The 21,948-nt window shown below is 40.1% G+C and overlaps 1 protein-coding gene across 7 annotated transcripts in view; it reads left to right on the top strand.

The window, feature by feature from the left end:
* PTPN5 (protein tyrosine phosphatase non-receptor type 5) overlaps nt 1–21,948 on the top strand; it is a 74,859-nt gene that overhangs the window by 42,913 nt on the left and 9,998 nt on the right. For all 7 annotated transcript variants that reach the window (XM_015630457.2, XM_015630461.3, XM_015630456.1 and 4 more), the window contains 8 exons: nt 137–256; nt 2,075–2,158; nt 5,766–6,004; nt 8,614–8,803; nt 11,659–11,743; nt 13,951–14,030; nt 14,530–14,667; nt 17,994–18,104. In XM_015630457.2, coding sequence (XP_015485943.1) covers nt 137–256; nt 2,075–2,158; nt 5,766–6,004; nt 8,614–8,803; nt 11,659–11,743; nt 13,951–14,030; nt 14,530–14,667; nt 17,994–18,104 — 1,047 coding nt within the window. The remainder of the gene's footprint in view (nt 1–136; nt 257–2,074; nt 2,159–5,765; nt 6,005–8,613; nt 8,804–11,658; nt 11,744–13,950; nt 14,031–14,529; nt 14,668–17,993; nt 18,105–21,948) is intronic.

The following is a 21,948-nucleotide window of genomic DNA, read 5'->3' as shown; positions in this document are numbered from 1 at the left end:
TGACTTCTTAGAGCAAAAGCGATAATCAACATGAAATCAATGCTAACTAAATTAGTTAATTATGCAGTCTTGAAATGAAAATGAATGTGTGTATAATGAGAGATGCTAATTACGTCTTTTCTGATTGATTGCACAGCTTCTCTGCATGATGCTGTGGTACAGCACTTACGGGACCATCCCAGCAGCTCAGAATGCTTTTGACCTGCTCTCTTACTTGCTTACCCCGTTTAAACAGGTTTTTTCAGATCAAGGGGAGGTAAGTCCCTGTGCTCCTCTCTGGTTATAGAGCTGATGTCAGTAGCTTTGGGTAGTGCTTCTAATACTTCTTCTAATAAGTATAATATGCGTGTGTTTCATGTGTACATTCTGAAATGGTAGAACTGTTTTCTGAAAGCAGATGAATATTTCATCTCTGAGATATTGGGTTGAATTTTTGGCTATGATGTTAGGTCAACACAGCAGATTTTTTGTTATGTGAAAATTATTGCAAATGAAACAAAGCAGTAAGAAGTCATCTCATTAAGGTTTAGCCCACAGTAAAGGGAGGGCTGAAATTTCATTTCTTAGGATGAATAGAAGCTTGAATTCTGGAAGAATGGATCAACCCATATAAAAGGTGAAAATCACACCATAGTTTCAAATATTTTTTTTTTTTTGTGGAGTGTTTAGAACAGATCTGTGTGCAGGAAATGTATTTCAAGTGTACTAGGTGCACAGATTCAATTATATCTACAGAGTTACCCCAGTTAAATTGCTTAGCTTCTCACCATGACACGATGACATGTATACCAGAATGATTCATCTGATAAATTACTGGTAATTATACCCAGTGCAGATTTTTCTAGTGTGGCCAGAACCTTAATTAAGTGGTGAACAGGTACTTTCAAAAATCTGATGAAATATATTTGCCGTCAGAATGCTTAGATCCATTGTACATAGTCTTTGAGGCAGAGGCTTTGCAGTGCTAATAGAAAATCTGATTCAGTGCCTCTTGTGATTGAAGTACAGCAGAGACTGTTTTCTGTTTTCTCAGTGTTTATGAGCTGCATGTCACCTGCTCTTTTGGGGTTTTTTGAAAGAAGCACCTTTTCTTTGCCCTTTTGCAGTTGGCTTTATTATGCACAGAGCTCTTCACAGACAGTTGCCTGTGTCTTATTTGCAGTGGCTCATCATTAACAAATTGTTATTCCTTACAGAAAGTCACTGATTTGTATAATTTTGACTTGCAAAATTGTCCTTCACAGAAGAAACTGATTCCTAGAATGCACCACAAGAACACCCCAAGTATGACTCTGTGCAGATGTTCATGCATATGTTTGAGGACTGTTTATTATAGCACTATTTATTGTGCAAATATACACTTGAAAACAGTATAGGCAAAGAAATCTTCTGATGTTAAAATAAGCAAATGGAAGCTCTTAACTCCAAATTTCTCATTAGCTGTACTGAGGAGTAGGAGAAAAACAGAGTAAAATTCCTTGCTCACTGAAGCCCGTCAAAACTGAATTTTGCACCTACTGCAGAGAACAGGCTGAACTGTAGACTACTATAAAATGACATCAGAATTAATTCCACTGCCAGTGATGTGAATTAACCTGATGGTGTTTCACTGAATATGTTGAAAACACAGAAAACTCCTCTGTGGCTGGATTCTATTTAAGGATCCCAAAACCCAGGAACAGTACTAAACTTTGTTAAAACCCTTTGCCCCAGTATAAAATCACACTGGCTGTAGCAATGAAGCGTTTATCCAGTCTGCAAAATTGGACTGTGGATTCAGATCTCAACTTCAGCAAAGCACGAGGGTAGGAAGCAGAACTCTTTTTGCCTTCACAGTGAAATTTGGGGTTTAGACCTTCTGAGATGCCAGGGCTTAGAAATTGTTTCAGTTTCAGTCTTCCCCATAGCCTGGCTTTTTTTTTTTTTTGTGATGACAGAAGCTTTTCCACAGGTGAGTATGATATCAGTAAAGCTTCATGGGAAATAATACACACTTGGCCAAGAACATGCATGTAGACACTGTGCTGTGCCCCTAAACGCTGCATGAATCACCGTCTGTTCTGTTGTTCCACAGAGCCTGACTACAGTTGGGAGTGTTGTGGTATCATACATCCTGCTGTCTTTGGCTTCTGTAGGACTGCTCTTTGTAGGATCTCTGGTAAGTTATGATACAGCACAAACTATATTCATGCCCTTTTTCAATGAGTTTTTATAAGATGTCTTATAAACGAAAGTTGTTGGTGTTAAGCCCAAGTTGATTGTAAAACATCATTTTTGGGACTGTTTCTGTGTAATTATCCACTTGCTTCATGTAGTGGAATTAGCCTTACTCAATTTCTTGATGAAGCGGGGATTGCACTGACGTAGAATGGTATATTAACATGGTTTTTATTTTTTCCATCCACAGATAGGCAAACTATTTGCACTGAAGCAGAAGGGATGTGGTCCATTAACAGGACCATCATCCATTGATTTCAATGGCAGAAGAAGCCACTGTTCTTCTGAATAGGAAGTCCTGTTAGGTATAGGCCAGTGCCCCAGCTGCAGAAGAACCTCAAGTGGCATGACTATGGTTAATCTGGTCAGCTGTTGGGGAGCAGCAGTGTGTTGTGTTTCTCCACAGACTGTGTAACAGACACAAAGTTGTGTGGTAGATGGGAGACTGTGGAGAACTGTCTTGTCAGGGAGCTCTAACTGGATGTGTCTTTTCAAACCCCTGCATGCTGTTCTCTTAGAGTGGAGCTGCTGAACATTCAGGCAGAGCATCATCTCCTGTCCTTCCAGAGGTGTACCCCAGGGTAGCTCAGGAAGTTGAAGATGTGCTATGCACATGCTGTTTGAGTGATGCACAGCATGAAATGAATCCCAGAATCATGGGACTGTAGGTGGGCAGAGATTGCTAGTCTAACATCCTGCTTGGAGCCAGACTGTTGCCAACACTTGGTAAAGTCAGCCATGATTTTTTTCCACACAGGTTTTGAAAACCTTCAGGGAAGGAAGGTTTATCCTCTCTCTGTGTGCCTGTGCCACAACTGTGTGGAACTTCTGAGGAAGAGTTTATTCCTAGTGTCTCATCTGAATTTAACAAATGTAAATGTCTGAGCTGAATTTCTACAGGCTTGTGGCCAATGTCCCTTGTGGTATCAGCTGACACTACCAAGAAGTGTCTGGCTGCATCCCTGGAGCTGCCCTTAAAGCAGTTGTAGGCCACTGTTAGATCACTGCAGCCTCCTCTTTGGCAGGCTGAACAACCCAATTCCCTCCACATTTTTCCTCTACTCTAGACCCTTGACCTCCTTTGAAACAGTCTACTGGGATCACTCCAGTTTTTCCATATCTGTCTTAAACTGGGGGAACTCAATTTGTAGACAGTATTCAAGGTGCAGCTCCATCAGTGCCAAGGAGAGGGGAATACCTTCTTTGATTTGCTGGCCACATTTCCTGCTAGGAAGGGAATCATTCTATGCCATGGTTAAGTTCACTCAGAGGCAGCACAGTGGCAAAATCTTCTGTCTAATGTGTCAGGAAAATGGACTTTCTAAAAACCACTCAAAAGGCAAAGTAATTATAGTTAATGCCTCCATTATTGTGATCACTGATGTAGGCAAGGAAGTTAGCGAGGTTTATGCAATTTTCTATTTTTTTGCTGTTGCTGTACCTTATCCACATTAATTTTGTTCTCAAAAATAAACTTTTGGTAATTCCGCAATTGCAAATATTAAAGAAAACAACAAAAATTACATGTAAGAATTGTCAAGAGCTGTATGAGTTCCAGATAAATTTGCAGCAAAATATTCTGGGCTGAAAATCTGAGTAGCAGGGGTGTGATTTTTTGAATATTCAGCTATTTCTCTGTGGATGAAAACATTTATTGCTGACCCATTCTTAGCACAGAAGGTAAAGTTAAGTGAAAGCTCTCCATAGCTAAAAATGATGATCTCTCTTTGCATGTGAACTCCTTGCAAGTAAACATAAAAACCACTATAGATTAAAGTAGACTGGGCTCATTTTTCTGTTGGTTAACATTTGTGTACAGAAAACCCTTTTCTGGCAGTTTCCATGTTGAAGAGTTTGCACTGGTTTGTATTCCTGTGGTCTGTGCTAAGAATTTTTTAGCTAGAGTAGAGGCACAGATGTTACTCTATGTCACTTTGCTCTCTGGATAAGTCACCAGGCAGCCAAGTATTAGTGTCCTGTGAGTTCCAACCAATGGTCCATCTTGTCCCAGTATGTTCTCTCTAACATGCTCATTAGGAAGGAGGGCATGAGCCCTGTCCCTTCCTGCCTGTCACCTTCCTCTCAGATGTCTGAGGTCATGCTGCATTGCAATTTGCAAATTTGAAAACATCTGTTTTTATCAGTATTTGCAGAATAAGTTATAACATAGTCATTGGCAGAGCATTGAAAATGGTGATTGAACCGGGCAGGGTTTCAACAAGCCCAGCCTCATCAACAACAGGTTGTTGCATGAAGACAGTTTTTTTTGCTCTCCCCTTTGTCTCAGCTGAGTAATATCTCTCTCTCTCTCTCTCTCTCTCTCTCTCTGCTTAAAATTGATTTTAAGCCATGTGCTGCCTAGAAGAAACCTTGAAGGGGTCTTTTCCTTTATGATCCTTTCCTTTATGACCAAGCCCTGCTTTCCTAATGTTGAAATTCACACAATCCTGCATGACATCCTAAATTGCTTTTAGTAGCCTATGAAGAGAAATTTGACCTTCTTTAATGGCACTTTTTAAAATTCAACTGGTCATTTAAAAGCCACATAAGAAAAGGTCAGAAGAGGCTTTTACTGTGGAAAATAAGACCTGTTCTTAGTCCCAAAAGGATGCATGACAATGCAGTATAGATTAGATGGTATTAGCCTGAGTGATACTACTCCTAGTTCTATGCTAGATGGATGAAGTTGGCCTAGGGTTCCAGATCCTGGAATTCAGAGGTGGGCTTGAAATTTTTAACTGAAATCTGTGTGGAGGATTTGAAGTCTACTGATCTGATTTCTAAATCATTTAGTCCTTCACAGCATCTGTTCAAATTGATGTGATGCAGAAATTTTTTAGATTCATGCAATTTCAAACCTTTCGTTAATTTGTAATATAAACTTTCATATTGCACTTGTGTCTTAAAACTTCACAGGATTCATTATTTAATGTTTATGCCATATTCAAATCAGATAATTAGATTATAACTGTCTTTTCCCCTGGCCAAAAACTGATATGGGCATTCTGAGCCCCAGGATCAAGTACATCAAAACTGGGGCCTTTTCAAAAAATGGTGGGTTTTATGCATAAATTCAGGGTACGATGCCTAGTTATTAAAGTTGCTTAGCTCAATTATATTAACTTAACATAGCTTTATGTAAATTTCAAATGGAAAGCCATTAAATCAGGAGAGATATGATTTATAGAATACTATTGTGGATATTTGTTTTGTAAACAAGCTTGGGAAGGATAAGAAACTGAACAAAAGAACAGTGGTATCACGTTGGCTTGCATATGATGGTCACAAGCACATTCCACTTCCACTGTATCCCTGAGTTAAGCCAGGCTGGCTCTGTGGAAACCTCTATGGCTGAAAGCAGGTTTGAATGGGTAGATGTGAATCCTTGTAACACACACCACAAAGCTGCTCCTGCATGGAACATTCCTGTTCTCTTCTGTACTCTCCAATTCGAATACAGACAGCTGGGATGCTGCCTAAAGACCCATGCCCTAGGCTGAACCGAAGGGCTGCAAGCAGCAACTTTTAAAAATGTTTGTTTCCTCCAGTTTTGGCAACTCCTCAGAGCCCGACCAGACCCCCCCTTTCCAGTGCAAGAGGACAGACGCCAGTCTGTGAGCCGGCAGCCTTCCTTCACGTACTCTGAGTGGACAGAGGATAAAAACGAGGATGACTTCCTAGATTTGGATCCTGTACCAGAGACTCCAGTCTTTGACTGCATAATGGATATTAAAGCGGAGACAGACCCAGCTACTCTGACGGTTAAATCCATGGGATTGCAAGAAAGGTAGGGTAGATGTGACTAATAGGGAAAAGTCTGCTCCCAGATTTTGTGGGTTTAGGAGTTCTGTGCCTAGTAGGAAGCTTTACTGCTTTTGTGAGTGTCACTTTCAAATGTGGTTGTAAAGTCAAGCACCTGCTTTATTTCCTGTCCTCTTTTTAGTCCAGTCCTAAATACAAGCATGTTAGCTAAACAGCACACAGTTTCTGGACAGCTGTCAACAAATGCTGTTCTAAAGCATCATTTCTTTCCATTGAATACATCTATTTGTGTTTGACCAGTCTCTCACTACTCATCAAGACAGCAACTGCATGAAATCCCCTATAGAGCAGGGAAAGCTTTTGCCCCTGAAAGAAGTGGGTCTTGTTGATTTTTTTTTTTCATTTTTTTTCCCTTGTCACTCATACTGGAGGACTAGTCTTTTCTCCAAAAGCAAACCATAGAAAAAGCAATAGTCTCTAACTCATATAAATGAGTTAATCCAAAGTAGAAGAATTCTATTCAAATGAACCCAGTAATGAATCTTTGGGGTGAGCTGGTGTTCACTACTTAAACCATAAGGGCAGCTTGAAAAAAGGAGTTTCTCAGGCAAATCGGAAGCTTCTCAGAGAGGTTCACAGCTGGGAAAGGGCAGTTTAAAGATCAAAGAGAAATATTTTTCTGTTTTGTGCCCTTTCAGTTGTTTAGTGAAATAGGGCAAAGGTCTTGATGATAGAATTCCTGTGAAGAAATTCTGCAAAAGTGAGGCTGTTTTGAATGAGAATGAAGTTATTGAAGGGCCCGGTATAGCAAATTATCACCTTTCTTTATTTCTCAGTTTTAATTGGAGTGCTAACCATAGTTAATTCCCATCTCTAAAGCTTAAAACAAAGGACAGTACTTAGATTTTAAGAATACAACGCTGATTTTCCAAAGCTCCTCAGGACACAGTAAAAAGGAGTGTTGCAGAAGAGGCTTTCAATTTGCATTCTTGTGGGTTTAGAATGTTTGTTCTCGCTTTATGGTTTGTTATAACATTGTCCTAAAATCTTATACCTTTTATTGTTTTATTCTATCTTTACATGAGATCACAGTAACCTCTGGGGCTTATCCCTGAAACTGCTGTTTTGTTGATTTTTCATTATAGGCAAGATTTGGCTTGAAGTAAGTGAGTCATTTGTGTTCTTCACTATCCCTGATTTCATTCCATTTCTGTCACTTTAAAGATGTGACATTTCTCGTCAGGTGACTGCTAGCCTACACAAATCAAGAGAATTGGGGAGTATTGCTTGGGGAGTAATCAAATGGTCAAAGTAATGATTTACAATGAAAAACCTGTCAAATAATTAGAAGTGGAAGAATGAGAGCAATTGCTTCAAGTTCTCAAACTAGGCACAATGCTGTGAACACTTATGATATAAACTTGCTTTCAACATACACACATTCTTGAGAAGACAGACATCATTTCAGGTTTGAGCTGTGCCCTGACAAACTTCATTTACATTACATATTTTCCTTTGTTAGGTGTTGTGTTAAGTTACCTACCTGTGTCTCTTTGGCATCTGTTCTGCTTTTCTCTTACTTTCCTCTCATTCCTTAACTGCCTATGCAATTAAAAGGGTGGTCAGCAGCTAAATTCAAACACCACTGGATATTGATGAAGAAGAAATAATCTCATTTCCTCATGCTGAAGAACTGTTAACGTAGGTAGCCTCTACTACCTTATAAGAAGCAAAAGCCATCCTTGTCAAATGCATCGGTTTCAGGGGAGAAATGTGGTAACTGTTTAACAGCACACAGGAAGGTAAGGTGAAATCCTTTGAAAGGTGTCACTAAAGATTCCATGTCTGCCACTAGTGGCATTTCCCCATAGCTGTGAATCATAGCAGCAGGCTGGCTGCAAATTCCCTTGGACAAACTCCTAAGTCCAGGAAAGGGCTGTGATCCAAGTGATGACTTCTGTTCTCTCTGTGAGTTGGTCATACCTGTGTGCTTACATGGTTTTTAATAGCTCCTGCACACACCTTCTAACTAATTTTTTTGAGTTAAGATTAATCAAAAATAGGTTTACTGTGTGGATGTATAGAACCTCTACCTAGTAATCATCATATTGTGTGGTTTTTATTATTATGTTAAAGATATTTAAATATAGATTTACTGACAGCTTTTGAATCTTACTTTTGACTATCATATGTGAGGCTAACAGAAGTGCTTTAAAACTTTATTCATAGTAGGCATTTTGACTTCTTTGGTTTGTTGTGTGGTTAATTAACAGAAAAAATTTTGCACTCAACAGTATCTCTCTTTATACTGTAACTGATAAACTGCTGGGACCTTCATTTTACCTTTGTTATGATTGTGGAAAGAACATTTTTCAGATAGAAAAATTATTCACTGCGATGGCTGGCTTTTTGAGTCTTTAATAAAGTTGAACTGGTAGTGTATCCCAAGATCTGACCCCAGTGACGTTTCATCTTTTGGTCCTGTCCACACAAGAAGCATCACCCATTTTCTTACAGGTGCTGACCAAAATGTCCCCATCAGAACCATCTGGGTGGTTTCCTAAAGTTGTTTGTCTGGCATTGCTAGCAGTGATGGGTCTGTTGTAAGCAAACTTGGACTGCTCTGTTTTGCAGGAGAGGTTCAAATGTTTCACTCACCCTGGATATGTGCACCCCAGGCTGCTCTGAGCAAGGCTTTGGCTATGTCATGTCCCCACGGGAGCAATCAGCCCGAGAATACCTCCAGACAGCATCGAACATCCTGACTGAGGAGGAGCTGCACAAGAAAGCACTGGATCCTTTCATACTTCAGGCAGAGTTCTTTGTGAGTGTCTCACCTCTCTCTTCTCAGAGCATCAATAAAAATGGGATGTTGTCTCTCCATAGAAGACCTTGCTATTATTCTCTGCCAGTCTAAAAGTCGTACATGCAAACCCCACTTCTGTTAGTGAAACATTTAATGCAATTCCCAAATTTATCTTTCCTTTAAATTACAATGTCTGAAAGCTTTCAGTGATACTGTCACTTAAAAACTAGAGAATTGGTTCTGGCAGAAACAACAACAACAAAGAGTCTTTGTTTCACGAGATTTTGTGCTTTTTTTTGTTTTTTGCTGATGTATATTACCTTTTTAAAAACAGCAACAAATGAAATCACTTGACTTCAGAAGAAAAGCCACATTTTTTATAAGCATGACTTCTTGAAATGTGTCTGGAGTTGCCCTAGGGATGAAATTAGTCCTAATCCACCCTCTTTGCTGTTGAGTGCTTAATGTGGAGCTACTTTCCAAATCTAAATGTTCTCTGGTTACCTGAAACAGTGTGGCTCTGTCATTCAGCAGGAGCTATAGAAAGTATGTATTACTGGGGTTTTTCTCTGCACAAAAATAATTGACTAGTTGTAAACTACTGAAGTTAATACTGCCATGTCAAATATTCTCTTAAGCATGAAATCTCAGCAGAGCAGGAGGAAGATTGTTTTGCAACATTACAGCTCTTTCAGCCTGTCCTCTTCATGACCTCTGTGTGTCTGAAAGGGAAAGGTCACTCTGATTATCACTTGCTGCCCTCCCTCCTTGTGCAGTTTCAGGGTTTTTTTCCCTTTATAAGAACAGGGGTGTAGTCTGGGCTTCTGTTTTAAAAAAGAACACAGGGTATCCATGGTCTTAAATTCTTTTAGTGCTGTACAAGTTGTACACTTCCAATTCAGTTCTAATAATATTAGGAGTGAAAGCAGCTTTTCTGTAGAAAAAGCCTTGATTCTTCTAAAGTAAAGCATCTATTGCTCTTTTAGGGATGGAATGTTGACTTGATGTCTGAACTGACTGCTAGACTAGTCCACATACAGTTTCATCAGTCTTTGAGCTACTCTGGAGCTTTCAAGCAAAGAAAATAATGTTAGAAGTAGGAAAAAATGCACTTTGTTCATCTGAGAGATTTTGAATTATGTTTCCTGGTGTTCATAGAATCATTCAGCAGCCAAGCCATCCCAAGCTATTTTAATTCTTCAATGAAAACTGAAAGAGCACAAAATGCTGTGCAATCAAAATGTCATTTCTGCAATTAAAAATTGTACACTAGTTCTTTTTTTTATGAAACAGTTACCACCAGCTAGATCTTCATCATATGTTTTCACTCTGTCTAACCTACTTGGATTTCAAAGTCCAGATCTCAGATGAGACAAGCACCTGTTTCATTTTGGAAGAAAAGTCAAGGAGAAGATTAACAGGGCTAAATCATTAAATTTATACAAGGTTTAGAGTTTTTACTCAGGCTGTATTCCTGTTGATTTCACCAAGAATTGGCCAGCATGGACTTAAGACCCAAAAACAGCCCATGGAGCCTGGCTCAGGAAGAGTTTGGGCTGACTAAATACCAAAGAACAGTTGAGAGAAACATGAAGATTTTGTTCCCATGCAGTTTTTGCAGTTGTTAGGAAATTACTTCAGAAAAATGTTTTTGTCCTTCTTTGCCTCTGGTTAAAGCCAATGGTGTGCTCAGTGCTTTGTAAGAGAGGGGGTGCAGATAGTCTTCTAAGGTTCCAGAATTGACCTCAAGTTGTTCCAGGGCAGGTTTAGATTGGCTATTAGTTAAAAACTATTCACTGAAAGGGGTGAAGCACTGGAACAGACTGCCTGAGGGAGTGGTGCAATCACCACCCATGAAAGTGTTTGTAAACATGTGGATGTGGCACTTAGGGACATGGCTTAGCAGTAAACATGGAGGTTGAGGTGAAAGGTTGGACTTAGTGATCTTAGAGGTCAATTTCAGCCTTAATAATTCTTTGTTTCTACAGTCCATAGCTCTGCTCATCTTTATTTTTTCCCAGAGTGAGGCTTGCCTTACTCAACCCTGATTCCTGTTACCAGTCTGTCCTGCAGTGGTCTCTCAAATCCAGTGTGCAGCAGCTGGGATGTCCAGCTCTGCCTCCCAGTTCCCATGAGCCATATCCCTGCTGAGCCAGGTTAACACATCCCTTCTCTTCACCTGCCTACTGACTCCAGCTGATGGGAGGTTCCTGTTTGTTCCCACCTGGCACTGGCCACTTGTTTCAGGGGATGAGCAGTGGGGAATAGGAAACCCTTCCATCTTCGTGTGCTCTTTGCAGGCAATCCCTGAATACACCTTTGCAGTCCTTTTCCACAGAGCTTGACAGCATGATGACGTTCCCCCAGCTCCATGGAGTCATGTCAGCACACCAGCCTGTCATAAAGCGTGTCATACTTTGTTGCTGGTGCAAGTCCCCAGCAAATTATTAACTTCCACCCTCAGGGAGGAAGCAACGTGAGTCAGAAAGGATGGTGCTGAGGTCCATCCTCGTGGAGCAGTGTCTTGCGTTCCACCTCTTGCATCGCTCTGTGCCTACACTTGCAATTCAGTTCTAATAATATTAGGAGTGAACGTGTCATGCATGTTACTCAATGAATTAGTCACTGGGAGCGTTTTCACATGAAGGATTTCAGAAAAGAAAGCCAGTGACAGTAAAAGGAAACATCAATCATACTTTGGTGGTAAGTTGCTAGAAGTACGGTACAATATGTCCCAGCTGACTTCATCGTTTTGCCTCCCTCGCAGGGAGGACATAATGGGCTTGGGGTTTTTATACCTCCTGTGAATCTAATAATACTGCTGACTGTCTTATGTTTTTGTGGGTTTTTTGTTTTTCTTTTTTTTTAAACAGGAAATTCCAATGAACTTTGTTGATCCAAAAGAATATGATATTCCAGGCTTAGTGCGTAAGAATCGCTACAAAACAATTCTCCCAAGTAAGTTTCTGCTTTATAAGTCACTGAGGCAGTATGGTTTATTGCACATGCTGAAGGGCTTTGCATTTTCCTTTCCAGAGTGCATGAAGTGTACAGTCACCACAATATATTGTCCAAAAGCCATGTTTATGGAGCAGCAGCATAGCTCCAAAGCATAAATCAAATTTCCAAAGAGGTACAGAGCACAGATTACCAAAATGGTGCTGATCCTCAGGGAAACTTAGGTTTTTTAGAGTTATTAGAATGGCATCATTTGGTGCTGCTTAAAATTTGTACCCAGTAACTTGGTTTATTAAGATTACTTAGTGATTTCTTTCATTAAATTTCTTTTGAATGATCAAATTCTAGCAACATTATTTTCCTGACTGATGCTTTTTCAAATGCAGACTGAGAATATTAAGAACTGGCCTGACAGCATTAAGATGACACAGAAAAGTATTTTTCATTTCTTTTTGCTCTAAGCTGTTGTTGGAAGATGGTACCACCATCCAGAGTAGTCTTTTGCAAAATCCAAAAGGTTCAATGTCAGATTATCAAATATAAGTGTAATGAAGTCAAAAATGTCCTCAGCTATACCTGATAGTCAATGAATCTAGATTTGAAATGGTTTCAAAATAGATTTCTTTTTAATGTGTTCAAGCTCCAGCAAATGCAGCCCAAGGTGTGCAACTCTTTTGATGACTTTGTACTCTACCTCAGATGAGAAGTGTAAAAGCATTTAACCACTTTTCACCATTGCTGTGCTAATGGCTGAGGTGATCTGTTCAAGTATTAATTTACTGGTTTTGCTGGAACGGGAAGATTGTAGAAGTGGATATTGATTTCAGATGCCCAAGGTGCCAGATCTCTAAGTGATCTGATCTGTAAATTCTGAATTTGGTATCCCTTCATCTCAGCCATATGGGTATCTGCCAGCAGCCACTGTTTTCACTTTGACTTCTTCATCTCAGATACCTGCTTTCTGCCCAGCCATCTCTGTAAAAGTTAATTAATTTCTGGCCTTATTATGATCTGAGTTTTTTTTCTGAATGAACTTTTACCAGCTTTGTCCCTGACTGTGGCTACAGGTTAGCTTGATATTGCTGAGGAAAGGAGAGGGCTGAGTGCTCACTCTTATCCCACTGCCTCCATTCCACAGGGCTTGGTGCTGACAGTAAAGAAGGGGGTAGCAAGGAGACCTAAACGTTCTCTTTATGCTTCAAAGCCAAATATCCCAGTAAACATGTATCTGGTCTGTCTGAGAACAGCATTTCATGCTGATTCTGTGTTTGTAGTACTGTGAAAATGACTGTGTGCTTAGTCCTTAATATGATATTGGGTAAAGCACAATTTTTGCATAAATTTTATTTTATTCTGCTCTCTAAACCAGCTGAGGTTCTTTATGAAAAAGGCACCTGTGGTTTGTTTTTAATATTATCTTGGTCATATACACTGTTTTTGTTTGCTGAGGCCTCTGTCAGGAGGATGTTTCTTGTGAATGGTAACAAACTGGTCAAAGTGGATGAACGTGGGCCTGTGTCAGTTCCCATTAAAATCAGTGAAGCCATTGACTTCAGTGGGAATTGGACTGACCTTCTTAAGTGGAATAATGTTTTCTTTTGTCATCTTATTAGAACAAGAATAATGCTTCATAAACAGCCTCAATGAAGGAGACTCAAGTACTGAAGAGACTTAAAATGCAAGAGACTGTTAATATTCTTTAATTTCTCTATAACCATTATATTTGTTAATAGCACATCTTGGAGTTCGGTTCATTGCAAGATGAAACAGGGAAAGTTATTGTCATCTGGCTTGCCTGGGTGCAAGAAATGCATGTTTATGTTTTGGTGGAAAAGCTCTTTGCTGTCATTTCACAAACAATATTCTAGTGTCTTTGAAGCCAGAATGAGTCTGTTGACCTAACAGATTGAGAAATAATTTCCTGGAGCAGAAAACTGCTTTTCTAGAGTCATGCTGAGGCACTGACTCTGCAACAGGACCAATTAAGGCAGGCTTCAGAGAGCGGGTAAAACTGTCAGAAGGCTGCAAATTACCCCAGCCATCCTTTCCCTTTTTTAATGGTCTTAACATGGGGGTTTTCTTAGGCTGCTCACATCTGCTGTGATGGCCATGAATGCATGCAAATGTCTTGCTGTACTAAATTATCTTGTGTGTCTCTTTCCTCTGAGCAACTGATAAACTATTCTTTATCTCCTTACACCTTTCAGATCCGCACAGCAGAGTGTGCCTTACCTCAGCTGATCAGGATGACCCCCTCAGCTCTTACATCAATGCTAACTACATCAGGGTAAGAGCTCTGTAGCCCAGTGTATCTGCCCAGCCTCTATCAGCCACTCTTAATGTAAACAGAATTGCAGCATACACTGGTTTTTAGAGGCATCCTAACTGATTTGTTGCTCTTCTCTCTAACGCTTACATTAGCTGAAACCCAAATCTCAAGTGTACCTGTATAGATTCAGACCAGACAGAAACATACTTCTGCAGTTCTTAATGCAAAATTCCTTGTCAGCTGGCCTAACCAAGGCACTGGATTATCAGCCTGAATAAGGCCCATGACTTAGCCAGAGTCACTACAAGGCTGTTGGACACTCTTTGCTGGTATTACATGAATTCCAGGCCATACTGTGCCTTCATTCCATGCACACATGTGCAGGAGAGAGAGAGGAGAGCTGGTGCCACGGAGTCAGCATTCCATCCGGGATGGCTCTCTGGTTTTTGAAGAGCAAACCTTCAAGGTTATGGAGGACATCCCTCTTAAAACTGATCTCTTTTTCTTTTGTTGGCAGGGCTATGGAGGAGAGGAAAAGGTATATATTGCTACTCAGGGACCAATAGTTAATACTGTCACTGACTTCTGGAGAATGGTGTGGCAGGAGCGTTCTCCCATCATTGTCATGATTACCAATATAGAAGAGATGAATGAGGTAATGCTGTTACATCCAGTCAGTATTTTTATCTGTAATCCATCAGTTATTTTCAGCATACACACTAAGCCAACAAACAGAAGTTAGTTCAACGGCCTGTGCAATCAGAGCCAGCATTAAATTCTTCAGGCTCAGAGAGGATGTGGGCTTCTCTTTCAATTCAGTTTACTGTAAGTCCTATTTTGCTCTCTGACCTCTACTGTTGGTTTTGCCATTTTCCTCTCTCAGCTGACCTGAAACCCCTTCTAACCCAGCTCTATTTGCAGGCAGCCTTTGAAGTTCTAAAGGAATCAAAAGCAATAGTACCCCATAAGTGCTAAGGTTGAATATCTTTAATCAGTAGAGTTGTTGCTGCTTTATCTTGCATTAATTATGATTTGATGCCTATATGCACACTTAATTTGAAGTACCTGATTTCTGTATGACAGTCAACAACTTGAACTGACTGGGATACTGGGGACCTTCCCCTGAATATGTCTAAGGAATGCCTATGAAATACTGAAATTAAGATGCTGAAATTTTGTATTCACCACCTGCTTCCACAAATTACATTGTAGTGATGTGATTTTTTTTTTAATTTTTTTTTTTTTTTTGAGTTTGTAATACTACAGCCCTCCAGCTGTTCATTAGTTACCTGCTGAAATCCTTCCCCCATAGCAGAGTTGCAAGAATTTTGTTCCTGGGCTTCAGCTCACAGACAGGTAGCTGAGCTCACATCTGCCTTTACTGGCAGTGTAAGATGTGAGAAAGTGGTCTGGGCATGGGTTGGGCCCTTCATCCTCCCTCACCACTAGGCAGCAAGGTTGAGTGGAGATATCCAGAAGTTTTTTTCTTAAGATGCAGCAGCAGTGTATGTCAGGCTTGTCCTTGAGAACAGATTAGTAATTTCGGTTAGAGATTTTTGTTTGGAGAAGAAGCTTTAGATGCTTAGAAGCCAAAGAATACGGGCGTACATCCACACAGCATACAGAGTTGTAATGGCTTATCTGCCAGCTGGAAGCTTAGTGCCCATAATCATGCACATGCACAAACCTTCAGCTTTTCATAATTATAAAGCAAATAAATTTAATCTTCAACTCAATTGAAAAAAGACATGAACAAATCTGACACAGAACTATATCATGCTTTGCAAGTTAAAAATGGTCAGTTATTACAGCTGGCTCATTGAACTTGTCCTGTCAAGGCATTGCTGATGCATAACAATAGAGTATGTTGCTGATCTGAATGCTTTGTTTTCATTCATGTTTTAAACTTGCACCTGCCTGCATCTGAGCAGCAGCACTGAAGCAATAACTCGCTCATTAATCAAAGTGGCCAGTTTCTGGCACATACTGGCACACACTGATATTAAAATGTCATCACAGTCAGTGCACCAGAATCTTTCGAGGACTTTGAGGTTTAAAGAAGATGCAGAGGAAGTGCTGGTCCTGAATGACACATGTGATGATGTGTTCTTCCACTATAGTTTTTATAACAAAATATATATATAATGGGAAAACAGAACAGGAAAGCAAAGTAACCTTGATTTCTGGGTTGCCTCTTACCTGCACTGACCAAGTGTTTCACCCATCTTTATCAGTCTTGGGAAGCAGTGCACTGCAGTGCTGATTTACTATAGAACTATTGCTTGCTACAGCCTGTATATCACAACAGAGCTATTAAGTCTTTCCTGATACATTTTGTGTCAAAAATGTAATGGTGTCAGCAATCTCATAACTACAGGGTCTTTTCATGTAAATGTCTTCTACCCTCACTCCACTTATCTGCAACTCTTATACTAATAGATGAATAACAGAACTCAAAGTACATAGATTCAAACCCAAAAGTTTTGCTCAGCAATGATGCTAGTAAGAGAGGCTTTGTGTTCTTCCTCAGTGCAATGACTTCACTAATGTGAGTATTAAAAGCTCTATACCTCAGCCCTCTGTCACTTCTAATCTAAACTGACAGCCCACAGAAATGAGTGGGCAATCTTACTCCACTCCTTTAAACAGAGCAATGTCTGTGCTAGTAGTGCTCTTGACAATTTTTGCAGTGGATTCTGCGGTTTATGAGTAGAGGAAGAAAAAACACAATCTGCATAAATAACTTTACAGAGACACAGTGGGCCACAATCCCAGTGGGTTATTAACTGATGTACTGTGCAGATGGAACACTGATTCTCCCACACAATAAAATTTTGACTCAGTAACTTTGCAAGGTACTTTTCCATTGTTAGACTTTCTCCTCAAGTGGAATTACGTTTGGTGGGGGAGAGCAAAATGATTCAACTTGTTTCGTTCAAGATTGTGTACAGCTGTGTAAAAGAAATCTTACAAGCATCATCTTTACTGAGGCTTGTTGAATAGCAGATACCTACTCCCCTGTGATAATGAAACAGCTTTCTTGCATTATCACAACGGAGCCTTTTTCTTAGGCTCTGCCTCATTCACGTCATTCCTTGTACATGAATTCATTTGTGCACCATCTTGAAATACCTGTCTCTGCCTTTGCATATTGATTTATTTAGAGAAACTAAATACAAAACCACAGTCATTTTTAGCCCTCCTTCCAGGATCAGAGTGCTTACCAATTTTCACTGGCTCATCTCTAGTGTATCTGTACCACAAAGTAGACCTGCAAATATACTATAGTTTCTGTGTTTCTAAGTGTCAGGTTGTGCTGGCTGCATCTCTGTTTTTTTGGCAAAATCAAATGTAGTAGTCCAATCTCTCTTAGCTACTGCTACCTTTTAGTTCCCTAGCTTTGAAAGATTTTCACTGACAATTTTAAGTGGATTTTGGTATGCAATCTATTTCCCCAAACATCCCCAGTCATGTTATTTTGTGCAAAAGCACACACAAATGATTGTTTTCTATTCAGAGAGCATTGAGTCTTTATAAAAAATAGAAAAGCTGTATTTTGTGTTTCTATATCAGTATATATGCAGCACAGATATATTGGTAACTAGTGTATATTATACTAATCATTATTATCTTAAGAAAAGGATTAATTTAAAAAACACAAGCACTTTGCCACCGGCCTCTCTAATGAGCCTTCAAAATGCACATCAGTTGCATAAAGATAAATAAGGATGTGTGTATTTAAAAGCATTGGTTAGTAATTACTTGATTTGTGCATTTTTAATCAAGCAATCAGGCTATTATGGATGCAGCAAAAATCAGCTGAAATGTGTCCTTGTTTAGTAAGTGAAAGCTTGTACTTATTATAGAAACAAAATTTATTCATATTCATCTATGCATGTGCTATATTCAATTTCAGAGGAGAAAAAATACAAGCCTCCCTTGATACCTGCTTTAACTGGATTTGTTTTATATTGAACACAGAAATGCACAGAATATTGGCCAGAGGAACAGGTCACCTATGAAGGAATAGAAATCACAGTTAACAGAGTCATACAAGCAGACGATTACCGTTTAAGGCTCATCACCCTAAAGGTAAATCATTCCAATGTACCTACAGTAGCTTAGCTATCTAAATCTATAAATGCAGATGTTCAAGGGGAGTTGTGTAGAAAGTTTCTGCACAGTGTACTGCTGTACAAATACCACTTTTCATTACTGGAGTCTTGGCTTTGCCCCGTTCACCAGCATGAAGATTACAGGAAAATAAGCAGTCAGAGGTTTAGGCTGCATGTGTGCAGTCTGAAAGCCACCAGGCCAGTAATAGTAGTATGGGGTTCACTGGGTAAGAAACCAGTGACTCATTCAGTGCCTTTTCCTCTGGGTTCATTGATCATTTAGAATGAAATGTCAGCTCGCAGAGAGCTTCTTACTTTGCAAGTGTAGTTTTACATATCTAGTAAGGTATGATAGAAAATACTAGCACTGGTTTAATTTTTTAAGAACCCTAGATAGATACTACTTAATCTAAAGTATCAGAGTCCTATTTAACAACTCTTTTCATTGCTAGCTTCTAGAATATCAAGCTACATGTTTCAGTAACAGTCTGTTTACATAAACTTCATACATCTTTCATCTGCCAGATCTACCCCAACCTCAATATAACATGACAATTTCTTTCCAAGCTGGAAAAACTCTTTTTATCCAACCAGTTTCAAGTCTCTTCAGCCATATGCTAATGGGCAGAAAGCCAGCATATGACATCTTATGTCTGGATTCAAAGTGCAGAAAGTCTGTCACTCATGCTTTTGGCAAAGGCAGCAAGGAGAAAATCACACTCCCTGACAAGTGGGAAGTGAAGAATATTTACATGTTGCAGACTTGCAGCTCATCTGGTTTTGCTTTTCAGTTAGACAATGGTTTTGTTTTCAGTACTAGTGGGTCCATGTCTCTTTCCTCCACCCACAAATGTCAGGATGTGTACTGCTGAGTTCTAGACTTGAAATAAAGATTCCATTTAAGTTACCATTCCCTAGAGCTGTGCATTTGTCATTTAATGGAAATAGTGGAGCAGCAGCTCTGAACCATGCACACATTAAGTGACTTGGTAGTGAAAACTGGAAAAGCCATGAACTGACTTCAGTTTGCCCTTAAACAGGAGTGTTCAGAAATACGTGATTACTGCATGCTTCATAGAGTGGACTGTCATTTTTCAGTATAGGGGACAAGATTTGTCAGGTTTTGGGAATTCAGAAAAAGATCAGGCTATAGGCAAGACTTGTTTTCCTTTCTCAGAGAATGCTGCCACTGAGTCATGATCTCAGCTAAGCATACGTGATGGTAGACTTTAAACCATCAATTAAATCTTGCTTCCTCCTAGCTGTTCCCAGGTCTTCTCAGTCTCGAGGAACCATCAATAGAGAATATTTTGTTCAAGTCAAAGCAGAAGTGTACAGAACCACAGAAGTCAGGGTTCTCCAACCAGAAGCATAAAACTTTTCACACAGTACACAAAACTAAAGGTATCCAGAGTTCAGCATTAGAACTTTGTCCGTTTTCTGTTGCTGTCAACTAAATTACTTATGTAGTGATTCATGTTTTTCTTCAGATGAATTTTACTTTTCTCTCAGTATTATTGACAACATTTTTATTATAATTTTTCACAACTGCGTTAAGAATTGGATGTTCATAACTTCTGTGACTCACACATAGTCACATATTCAAAAGCAACTGCGTTTCAGAGCAGTGTTGATCAGATTTACTGTGATGAGCTCGAGTACGATTCATGACAACTAGTTATGCTCTTTTAAACAGAGTATTTTCTCCCTAGGATAAATAACCTAAGGCCAAACTCTGTGCTATGATAGTAAGGCTCTCTTTTCCTGAAGTGAGCTAGACACAGCCTTAAGGATCCTATGGCTGTGCTTCCATGAGCGCTGTAAACACAGTGTAGGAAGGAACAGTATCTCAATGATGCTGAGCCTCCCTTTGTGCAGCTCTTGTTCTGACCCTTGTGCCATCTCTTATGTGCCCTCACAAGTGTTGGTGACTGCGTGCCAAGCTAAAGGGATATACCTGATTGATTCATCTGAAAATTAATCTATCTCAAGAAAGGAAAAAGATTTAACATGATCGCTTTCCCAATCTGGTTCACTGTGAAGCTGTGCAAAAGCTCTGTCATCCAAAGAGAAGGATGGAAAATGCATAACCACACAGCACTCTTAGCATCTAGTGACTGACAAGCATAGGGAGGGACTTGGGAGTATACATGACAGAAACTATTTTCAGATTTTTGTGCGTTGTTCTTTAGAAAGAGTTATATTTGTCTTTTTTTTTTTCTCTCTTCAACTCAGCCAGTCATGTGTTGAAGGGAGGGTTGTGGAAGCTAACACTTCTGTTCTTGGACCTTTTGCAAACATTTACTTTGCCCTGTGCCAGCTGGGTAAATGGCTGCAAGGGTAAAGCCAGTTCCCTGGACACGATGTTACTATTTTGCACCTTTAGAAATCAGTCAGAAGGATATCACTTTGAACACACAAAATCAGAAGCTCACAGTGCTACTTGGCACTCCAGAAAGGAAACAGCACATTTTCTGTATTCATAACCATGCTGAGACAGAGAATCAGAATTTGTATCTCTCAAAAAGACCTGGACCACAGCTAGCTAAAATTCCCACCTTCCATACTGCCTCTGAATTTCTCACCATGTCTAAGAGAAGTGCAGAATTGACAGGAAACCAATATAAGTCTGTCTGTCAGAAGAGATAGAAAAATAACCTCCCATCTCTCTCCCTCATCTATTTATCTAGCTATCAGAGACAGAGATATGGCTCCTGGCTCTCTGTCTGTCAAATACATAATGAAAGCAATTATGTCACAAGCACAGCTCTGGCTTTGCTGAATGAATCTGTCAAGAGGGAACAGACTGCCTGGAGTGTTTTGCACACAGCTCTTGGCACTAAAAGAGCAGAATACTTTGAGGGGGGAGGAATTTTTTTGAGTTTGTTTTTTTTGTAAGGCAGTTTACTGAAATGCAGTCATGATATCTGAAGTTCAGATTTCTTTGTTGTGACCCTTTCCATTTGGATTTCTGTTCCATTTAGCAGTGGTTGAGTTTGGAAGGGACCACTGGAGATCATCTGGTCCAAACCACCTGCTAAAGCAAGTTCCCCTAAAGCAGGTTGCATGTGTTTTTGTCTAGGTGAATCTTGAATATCCCAGAGAAAGAGACTTCACAAATTCTCTGGTCAGCCTGTTCCAATGCTCTGTCACCCTCAAAAATATATTCAGATGGAATATTCAGATGGAACTTTCTGTGTTTCTGTTTATGCCTGTTGCCCTTTGTCTTGTAGCTGAGCACTACTGAAGAGAGCCTTGACCCATCCTCTTGACATGCTCCCCTCAGATACAGATTTTAATAAGGTCCCCTCTCAGTTATCTCTCCTTCAAGCTAAACAAGCCCAGCTCCCTCTGAGGTGCTCCAGTGCCCTAATCCTTCATGACCCTCAGCTGGAGCCTCTCCAGTAGTGTCTTGTCTCTCATGAGCTGGGGAATCCAGAATTGGACACAGCACTCCAGGTGAGGTCTCTCTAGAGCTGCGTAGAGAGGCAGGATCACTGCTCACAACCTGACGACTCTGCTTTTCTTAATACACCACGGGACAACATTGGCCTCCTTGGCCACAAGGACACTGCTGGCTCGTGGGCAGCTTGTTGTCCACCAGGTCCTTCTCCACAAGGCTGCTTTCCAGCTGGTCATCCCCCAGACTGTACTGGTGCCAGGGTTATTCTCCACATGCAGGACCCTGCACTTGCCTGTGTTGAACTTGATCAGTTCCCCTCTCTCCAATTCTCCAGCCTGCCCATGTCTCATGGAATGGCAGCACAGCTTTCTGGTGTGTCAGACACTCCTCCTAGTTTTTTATCATCATCAAAAAATGT

The sequence above is a fragment of the Parus major genome, chromosome 5, assembly GCF_001522545.3.
Source record: "Parus major isolate Abel chromosome 5, Parus_major1.1, whole genome shotgun sequence".
NCBI lineage: Eukaryota > Metazoa > Chordata > Aves > Passeriformes > Paridae > Parus > Parus major.
Note: the sequence above shows the minus strand (reverse complement) of the source record. Positions and strands in the feature narration are given on the sequence as shown.